Raw genomic sequence first — 10,101 nt, 5'->3', positions numbered from 1 at the left:
TAAAAAATTCAAACAGATAATAATTATTTGTGTTATGTAATTAAGTTTATAATACAACTAAAAAATATTACTTTTTATCGCAGATATAAACTGGGTCGACTCATTGCACAAATGTAAATCTATGCAATCGTATGATTAAAAACATACTTTTCAAAGAATACAAACAAACATTTCACCGACAGCGATTATCGTATGCTTTTTAATAATTTGTTTAACAAAAACCCATCGATTTATTTGAATTTTTCACGCATCAACTCACTGCATATCAATCAAACGACTCAAACCAAATGAAAGTTTTTCATCCAGTTCAATCATCCGTCCGGTTCGATTTTTGAAAATATGCTTTAAGATATTGTGTTCCTAAAAAGGGGGGGGGAAAAAAGAAAAGAAAAGAAAGAATTTTAAGATATTGTTCTAAATGTTTATAATAATAAATAAAAGTAAACTAAACTAAACTAAACTAAACTAAACTAAAAATAGAAGCCCAATAAATAGAAACAAACGTGCCCAAGAAAATGAAGCCCAAAAAAGTGTGAGCTAGCACTTTCTTTCTTTCACCCTCATCCCACGAAGAACCAGCAATCAAAATGCTCCATTCTCCTTGCAATTCCTCGTCAATCCTTCGTACAGCATCCGCAGATTCACGCGCAAGTTATGCAGTAGAAGCCCATTGAAAAAGATGCAGAATTGACTCTCAATTTTCGTTTTTTCACTCGTTTTCCGCTAGATCTCATCGTCATTTCCCCCTTTTTAACTCTTGATCTGTGATCGCTGCTCGGAATCTGATTAAATCGCTCGATTAGGCGGAGGAATGGCGGGAGCAGCGTCGGCGCTGTTCCTATTGGACATAAAGGGTAGGGTTCTGGTGTGGCGGGACTATCGTGGAGACGTCTCCGCGGTGCAAGCCGAGCGTTTCTTCACCAAGCTCATTGAGAAAGAGGTTTCACTTCTTTTTGTCTTTATTATGTGCACGCTGCTTGTCCGTTTGATCGATTCTTCTGTTTTTTGGGTGATTACTGTTTATTGTACTGATGATCTGCATTTTGTGTATCGAAGATGCATAGAATCTCGAGCATTCAATTTTGTCTGTTATGAAAGTGAGAGAATTTGGTTGGGTGAGATTAATTTTAGCTTGATCTGATCTTTATCGTTTTGATTGATCGATCTTTAGTGCGCGAAATGGAAAAGTAAGTGGTTTCGATGATTTCAGAAGTTTAGCTGAGCATTTGAGCTGTAGGAAAACTCATGATAATTATTAAAAGCCTGCAAGGTATGTATCAAGGCACATACCCCCACTACCACCTTTGTACTTATAGGCATGCCAACCTCCAGCTCTTTACTCAGGCACACACCTTGTGAATAAAGCAAGCGCCTTGGAGGCCCAAAACGTGCCTTCAGTGAATGGATCATCTGTTTTAAGTGAAATCCAATGTCATAGCCTTCCATATTTACTTGTATTCTAAATAATATATGTATTGTTGTTGTTAAATGGCTTGTAAATAGTTTAAGGCACACTGAGGGGAAAGTGATATAAATTATACAATTATCAATCAAAGTGACCAATGATCAACCGATTCAAAATTATCATAATCTATGAATTATATATCATTGTATCCCAAATTTAGAACTGAAGCCACCAAATTAAGATTATTAATGATAAATTATCCTTTTTCACGCGTAAATGATGAACATTTGCATGCAAAACCAAAATTTTAGTCGGTAGAACCAAAATAATTTGCAAAAAGAATGATAAACAATAGACTGATCAATTAATAAGACACACAAAGTGTGCCTTGCACCTTGGCTGAGGCACACTGACCTGCACCTTGAGAGCCTGGAGTTCGAGTCATGCCTTTAACTCGCTAGATAAGTCGCACTCTCCAACTTGCACTTTGAGCCTACACTTTTAGGTACATTAACAGCTTTGTGCACCTTTTTCTTTTAATGACCATGGGAAAGCATAGATTGAGTTGAATTTTAAGCATGCCCGTGCACAAACTTTTGTTTGTACAAATTGGAGTTATTATTTCATATATTTTGTATTCATGAATATGTAAGTTTCGGTAGAAAAATTTGTCCCTGATTTGCTGTGGCTAAAAATATTGTAATAAGATTAGATATTGAATCTTGTGGATATATGTGATGCATGAATATGTGAGATCGATAACGGTGCCAACAATCTGTATGGTATGGATTGGTTATGGTGTGCGTGATCTTTTATTATTCTTATCATATTCACTTAATGAATAGATCTGTCTAGGAACCTGTGTTTTGGGGCATTGCATCCCACGTAAAAATCAGTGTAGCCTGCGAAATGACAAAATCTGGTTATTCATTGTGGTCAATGCCTACCTTAGCTTGGTGCATTCTCTATAATGTTATTTTTAAATGATATAGGGTGATCCAGAATCTCACGATCCAGTTGTGCATGATAGTGGTGTTACATACATGTTTGTACAGCACAACAATGTCTATCTCATGATTGCATCACGGCAAAACTGCAATGCTGCTAGCCTTCTTCTCTTCCTACACCGTGTAGTTGATGTAAGCACTATAGATAATCAAGGAATCACTATCAGGATATTTTCAGCCAGTCTTTAATGCAAATTTCCTCTATTTTGTTGCTCGTAAAATAATTTCTGACAGGTCTTCAAACATTACTTTGAAGTGTTAGAAGAGGAATCACTGAGAGATAATTTTGTTGTGGTGGTATGACAAAAATTTTGGACTATTTATTATTTAAATTTTTTATAATGCAGCTTTTTATTATGTGTGTAAATAACTGATGCCTAATACTTTTCAGTATGAATTACTGGACGAAATTATGGATTTTGGCTACCCGCAATACACTGAAGCAAAGATTCTTAGCGAGTTCATAAAAACTGATGCTTACAGAATGGAAGTATCTCAGAGGCCTCCAATGGCTGTTACGAATGCAGTGTCGTGGCGCAGCGAAGGAATTCGTTACAAAAAAAATGAAGTAAGCTTTTCTTGGTCACCTTTTGATGTGGTTCTTAGTAACTGGATTTTATGGACTTCTGGTGGTTTTCAGGTGTTTCTTGATGTTGTTGAAAGTGTTAATATACTAGTCAATAGTAATGGCCAAATAATTAGATCAGACGTTGTTGGGGCGCTAAAGATGCGAACATACTTGAGGTTTGTCCACCCTTCTTTCGTTTCTGCCTGAGCTATATCTTGTGAAACAAGGGAAAACTCTGGAAGCTATTAATTTAGAATTTTGTTAAGGTATAGATGTATGGCATAGAAATACATCATTGTTTTTGTTTAAATCGTAAACCTTGATTTCATCTGTGATTTGGCATTTTTTTTTATTATACCATTAGAAAGTGCCAGTAAACTCAAATGTTAGCTGACGAAAGTATGATAGTTAACCGTGCAATATCGTTGGCGTTTGCTGCATTTTATAATTTTGATGCAAAATTTCCACTTTTTATGTCTGTTTGTAATGATGGTTAATGGCACTTCATCAACTGCAGTGGGATGCCTGAATGTAAGCTTGGGCTAAATGATAGAGTTTTGCTGGAGGCACAAGGGCGAGCTACTAAGGGAAAAGCCATTGACCTGGATGATATCAAGTTTCATCAGTATGTGATTATTTTCCGTATGAATTTCAATGCATGATTGTTGTTGATGTTTGTAAAGTATGTGATGTGCGTGTGTACTGGTGCTTGTGTGTTTGTGGAATTCTTTATAATTTTAATTATGTATGTAAGATATATTTTAAATTGGATGATAAGCTCACATGATTTGTTTCAACGTCTGTTTATTGGTTTAGGTGTGTGCGGTTGGCTCGTTTTGAAAATGATCGAACAATATCTTTCATTCCTCCTGATGGATCTTTTGATCTCATGACTTACAGGCTTAGCACCCAGGTTTGGTGCTTGCATACATGGCCCATTTTCTTCATGATATCATCAGATTTTATCCTCTTCATGATACAAATGTACAGATGGGATGGTTCTATATTCAAATGTTGCTTGGACAAAGAAAAAAAGCTTGTGAATAATAGAGTCTAAAATAATTCGCCCATTCTTGAAATTTGACCAATATTTTGAAAGGGGAAAAACAATTGCTCTCTAGAGTTCTCTATTGAGCTCCACTGTGTGGAAATGATTGGTGTTTAAACATGTAGTCATTGTTATTTTCAGGTAAAGCCTCTAATATGGGTAGAAGCTCAGGTTGAAAGGCATTCTAGAAGTCGCATAGAAATCATGGTAAAAGCCAGGAGCCAATTCAAGGAGCGTAGGTATGCTAAAGTCTATTTTTGTTATTGTGAATGGTTTATAATATGATTTTTATTTGGCTGGCATTGTCCTTTTCATTTCTGAACTGCTTTGAATTTCAGCACTGCAACTAATGTCGAAATTGAGTTACCCGTGCCTCCTGATGCTACTAATCCAAATGTCCGTACATCAATGGGGTCTGCTGCTTATGCGCCAGAAAATGATGCTCTAGTTTGGAAAATTAAATCTTTCCCGGGTGGGAAGGTAGGAGTTGCTGGTCTGCTCTTTAGTTATATGTGTTGGTTTACTCATCTTGACTTACTTATTTTTCAGGAATACATGTTAAGAGCGGAATTTAGGCTTCCTAGCATAACGTCTGAGGAATCAGTGCCCGAGAGAAAAGCTCCTATAAGAGTGAAGTTTGAAATACCATATTTTACTGTTTCAGGAATACAGGTGGGCCGCCAATAAAAAGTTCTTATATTTATTTTCATGTCATGTTTTTGGTAAATTGCAATTTGCAAATTATATGCCTTATATACGATGAAAGCTTTGATCTTTTTGGGATTGCATGTCATACCGTGAGAACTCATATTTCTTTGGAATTCCATGGGAAGAATATAAAGTTTGTGTCTGTCATAAAGGAGTGGTAAAATCCATTAAACTATTCTTAGAAAAAGAGAGTGTCTATAATTTGTTCAGATGTCCAAATAAGTTAAGCTATCAAAATTCTCATTACTATCTAATGTATTAGTTTTTAGGTTCACAATTTTATATCAGCGTCAATTAAATATTATTTGGAGAACTTATAAAACTTTTGATAAATGATATTGAAGAAAGCAGAAAAAGAAATCAAAATGCAAAACCAGGCTAATTCCATGTCACTATATAATAGACTAGAAATATAATAAATGGAACTATTCTATTGCTTCATTTGAGGTAAAATTCGTGATGTAGTGGTATCCTTGTGGCATTGAGAATGGGGACTTTTACTGTGTGTTTTTTGTAACAGGTTAATTATTTCTATTGATTTACCTGATCTATCTCTCTTTCAACTTATTTTCAACTGAAGAATAAGCTCTGATAGACTAGACTAAAGCTTGTGCATATTTTTTCATCTACTGGGTCGTGATTAGCTCTGATCTGGAACATGGATTTGTAGGTTCGATACTTGAAAATCATTGAGAAAAGCGGCTATCAGGCCCTTCCATGGGTGAGATACATTACCATGGCTGGTGAATACGAGCTGAGACTTATCTGATGACTTGATCGCCGCTTCTGCGTTTTGGATTTCCTGAAGTTTTCGTGCTTGTTATCTCAAACAATTCTTGAAGCCCATCTCCCACCTGTGGGAAATCGCGAGTCCTTGTTTGACGTGGTGAACTCTGGAGCATTTCATTGTCGTTCGGGACGTGGGCTTGTAACAGTTACATCATTTGCGTACTTTTTCTATTTAATTTAATGCAAGAATTGGACTGTCAATTTTTTTACTCGTTTTGTAGAGAAAAGATGTTGATACCTATTCATAAAGGTGTATTTTGCTTCAAAATTAATACTCTCAGTTGGGATCACATACTTGCGAACATTATAATATGTATTTATAGCTTCATTTTCGGTGAGTGTGAAAGGCCAAGTGGTTATTGAGTTTGATTTCGATTAATTTGGTGATCGAAAATGTGATGCCGTGTACTTCTCTTGCTGCCTTCCTCCAATTCTATTTCAAATTTGTAACCATAGAATCAAGAATCACAGAGATTCTTAAGAACGGTCGGTTTATCGATCAAATTCTGCCCAATTTGTTTTGGTGACTCACATCCACGGATTTCGATCTCTCTGTTATGTGGTGTGGTGTTGCACTTGGATGAAAGTATTTGATAAGATATTTGAAAACCACATGTCCACAATTTTGGAAAATAGTGGATTTGAATCTTAACATAAATCAATCCAAATAATCAATTTAGTTATTTTGGGGCAAAGGTCATGCCATACACTGTAATTTTCGTCTGGTGTAACATCCACCATGCATTGAACATGTGACCCACGCATGCGAGGGCCTTATTCACATGCCCAACGATGGTTCAGACCCATAAGGTGAAATACACCAATGGAGCATAACCTTTACCTTATTTTGGAATACTAAATCACTTTATTTTTAAAACTAACATGTATGAAGAAATGAAAGGTCCAACCTCCAAATCACTGAACAAAATTAGGTAAACATACAATTTTCCTTGGTCTCTTACAAGTAGAGCACTGCTACATTTCTTTCTCTAAGCTAAACCTAACAAAAATAGCAAAACAAAAAAGAGACAACAAGAGATCACTAATTATGCAATTCATTCGGCAATATAGGAGCCTTTCTGAATGCATGTTTCCTACAACGCTCAAAAATGGCATCATATATCAAATCAAACTGAACCCCAGCTCTCTCTTTGTTCACGATGAAGAGAATGTGATCGCCTTCCACGATCTTGTAGTACCTGTATCAGAAGCAGAATACAAATATTTATTTGCTAGCAATCGACTCTCAAACGGGTCATTTTCTTTTATAGATAAACCAAGAATCCATAGCTATTTAAAACTCATGATTGTAGCAAAATTTGACTCGGGTGGAAATTTTGAACTGCATGAAACTGGAACAAACCAGATTCCTGGCTGGAAAGGTTGGCAATCTGAATCTTTCATGACGAAACAACTCGGGTGCTCGACTGGAAAACGAGGGTGTGTCATCGATATGGTGTTGAGGGCGCCATCATTATCCCACCAGTCTTCATCCCTACAAATGCATTCATAACTTTATAACACGGAACTTTTCAAATTACTAGATTTTCACAGGTTTTGCATATTCAGACATATTTTGAGGTAAATTGCCAGAGACTTCAGTGTCGAACGAAGCATGATGCAAAACCGACCTGTAACTTTTATAAGGAGGGGTGACATCTGAAGGATGCCTCCATTGGCTCATCTGCAAGACTCTAATAAACAACATAGGGTGAATTCCAAGAATGCCAGAGGGAATAGTGACTCCCATAAACTGCCTCGTGCGCTTGGTGGCGTAGCTGAAGTAGTGCGTGTCTGGAAACGTATGCACATGGCTGTTCAATCTGATCGAACCTTGGATGGTAAGATCTGGAAGAATCCAATCTCCAGATGCAAAGGGACCACTTCTCCCAATGAGGCAATTAACGAGCCCCCAAATGCCTATATTTCTCCAAGACATATTGAAATGGTCGAATCCAAAATTGTAGTAGCGTTTTAGCCATGGAACGTCGAACCAGTCGTAAAGAATCACTCCAACTCTGCACAGCTGCAGCAGAGAAATGGGCTTCAAAGATTTCCCATCTTCTGGCCTGTGGTATTATCATGAAATTTAGAGCTTCTGAGTCGAAACAAAAACCAAACCACAGAAAATTTGCATCATCTTATTGGTCATATACGAATTTAACCGTTGGAACAGAGATCAAGAACTTACTGCATTCCATCTATATAAGTTCTTGTTGTGCCATTAAATGCACCAGACAAAGAAGTTATGCTCAGGACCCAATTCGGTGATGTATTATCGTACCCCTCAAACGCCTGAAATCAAACCAAGAATCTCTGAAATCAAACCAAGAATCTTGTTTTTTAACCATTCCATAGTGTCACATAGCTTGATTAATTCATTTTATTCACACAAAACTTACCTTGTCGGCTAGCATTTGCTGCAAGACTCGGACAACTTGTGCTCCGGCTGAGTGCCCCACAAAATGAATCGGGTGTTCCTCATCCCATTCAGGATAATGCCCTGCGTATTTTAGTTAAAAGAAACCTAAGAAATATTCTTTCAACCTTAGAAAATTCAATGCCAACGCAGATTAGATATAAAATACCCCACCTTCTCCATAGTTTCTACCAAACTGAGAGTGCCCACAAGCCATGCTATGTTCTTCTCCATAATCAACTTTCCCTCCTTTCAAGTAATAGAACAGTTCCCTTGCCCTGCACCAATACAAATCGTCCTAAGTTGCACAAAAAAGTGAAACCAAGGTCATAAAGATAAATTAAACATATGCTATTTTCAAAAAAAAAAAAAAGTTGAACTTTTCTCCCCCAAAATACTTTCTGAGCTGCCTATTCCTGTGTCTCCCTATTCAAAAACCTACCTGTCATATATGCTTGTTAATGAGCCTAGATCAGGCACAAAGACCCGGTCATCCTTCAACTCAGCTCCAGCAAAATAGGACAAACCTCCCAATCTCTGTAAATCATCAACAAAGACTCGATCTTGAGTAAGTTTGACAAGGAAACAAATCCCCCAAAACAGCAAAATGGAACAAAAAAAATGCCCAAATATTATACTCACCCCTTTCCCAAAACCAAAGATTCCATGAACCAACACAATAGGAGGCAAATCATCTGCACCAGTTGTCTTCTTTGAATCTTCCACTTTCAATCCGTGAGCCACATTAGGCTTGAAAATCCAATCACTCAATGCCTGTGAGAGATCCCCACCCACGGCTGTGCTAAATATGTAAAACCCATATACCATATGCACCAAAGAACTCACAAATAGCTCTGTCCATTGAAGGGCCGATATCCACCACCTAATCATATTTCTCTCTCTTCTCTCTCCCAAAAATGCTCAGATGTATGTCTTAATCTATATGAGATATATTATATATACACAATATGTACACAAATGATGAAGAAAAAAAGTTGATCTTGAGCCTTCTTCAAGAAAGACAAGAGAAGGCTCTTGATCATCAAACAAGAAACCTAACCTTCAAGCATGAAATCAAGAATCCCTTCAAACAAGAAAGGGGTAATCTAAAGCGAAAAGAAAAGAAATGATGGGGACCCTTCTCTCTAATATCGAGTATGGTGAAGAATAGGGCCCCTTATATTTCACATGCAAAACTAAAAAAAGATTTCAACTTTTCAGCCTTTGAAAATGAATCTTGCCACAATTTTCTCATTGCCCACCTCTTTCACTCACGCCACAAACTCATTCCCACCCAACCTACCAAAAATTTGTAACAGTGCCTTCGTTTGATTATTATTATCCTCCCCGTGAAATTCATGGTATTTTTGTGGACTATATATATATAAAAAAAAATGCTGGCTATATCGATTCCACTTGAACATCGGGCGAACCGCTGCCATAGATTTATTAACATTTGTCTAACTCTTAGTGGGTCCCGAGACACGACCCAAAAAATGGAGAAAAATGTGGCAAGATACATGGCAGATGATGATCTAATACGAGATATGCGATGGGATTACGGTGGAGAATCCAAAAAAACACAATGTTTAAAGGGACCAGGACATGATTTTCAGAGGTGAAAATTATTTGTTTTGCCTATCTTGTGCAAGAATCTCCACCGTTTGAGTTCGTGATAGAAGTTAGTTCGATTCATATCTTAAACGAGAAATAATGTTTTAATATATATAAAATAGTATTTTTTTTTTTAAAATCATCTTATAAGATGTCTCGTAACGTTTGTGTGGGTTAATGAAATAGATAAGATGTTAGGCGGGCCAATGAAGAGAAATGCGCTGGATGAAAGCTGGAAGATTCTATTATTGAAGGTCAAAATAGAACTCCCAACGGTCCCAACCCCTTTATCCCAAGATTCCTAATCATAGTAAAAGTGTTTTTTCTCTGGGTTTCCACGTCTTTAGCTTTACTAGTTTCTTTAATTTTTGGTATTATTCAGTTCCTGTATTATGTGGTTTGTCACACATACGTGTTTATATTGAAATGTGATGCTTTTTTTCCCGTAAATTCCAAGAATATATAAAATCGTTAATTTGTCTAGTTATGTTCTCGGTTCAATCTTTCAATTTAAATTTATTCGTATGCTAGTATAATCTCTCA

General features: G+C 36.7%; 2 protein-coding genes across 2 annotated transcripts; one reads left to right on the top strand and one right to left on the bottom strand.

Annotated features, from left to right (window-relative positions):
- Positions 1 to 529: 529 nt before the first annotated feature.
- LOC140880152 (AP-1 complex subunit mu-2) lies at positions 530 to 5,871 on the top strand. The gene is made up of 11 exons (XM_073284327.1): positions 530 to 940; positions 2,398 to 2,544; positions 2,647 to 2,709; positions 2,804 to 2,980; positions 3,053 to 3,156; positions 3,498 to 3,605; positions 3,797 to 3,893; positions 4,170 to 4,267; positions 4,367 to 4,508; positions 4,578 to 4,700; positions 5,407 to 5,871. Exons 1-11 carry the CDS (start codon positions 812 to 814, stop codon positions 5,503 to 5,505), a joined length of 1,287 nt encoding a protein of 428 aa, XP_073140428.1. The 5' UTR covers positions 530 to 811; the 3' UTR covers positions 5,506 to 5,871.
- A 541-nt stretch (positions 5,872 to 6,412) lies between these two features.
- LOC140882697 (uncharacterized) lies at positions 6,413 to 9,300 on the bottom strand. Its single transcript, XM_073288850.1, has 8 exons — positions 8,587 to 9,300; positions 8,387 to 8,481; positions 8,119 to 8,222; positions 7,928 to 8,028; positions 7,717 to 7,820; positions 7,157 to 7,594; positions 6,889 to 7,020; positions 6,413 to 6,724 (listed from the first exon to the last, which is right to left on the bottom strand). The coding sequence occupies exons 1-8, from the start codon at positions 8,833 to 8,835 to the stop codon at positions 6,568 to 6,570; spliced, it is 1,380 nt and encodes a 459-aa protein (XP_073144951.1). The 5' UTR covers positions 8,836 to 9,300; the 3' UTR covers positions 6,413 to 6,567.
- Between the last annotated feature and the right edge of the window lie 801 nt (positions 9,301 to 10,101).

Source organism: Henckelia pumila, chromosome 2, assembly GCF_033568475.1.
Source record: "Henckelia pumila isolate YLH828 chromosome 2, ASM3356847v2, whole genome shotgun sequence".
Lineage (NCBI taxonomy): Eukaryota > Viridiplantae > Streptophyta > Magnoliopsida > Lamiales > Gesneriaceae > Henckelia > Henckelia pumila.
This window is presented reverse-complemented; position numbering and strand designations above follow the sequence as displayed.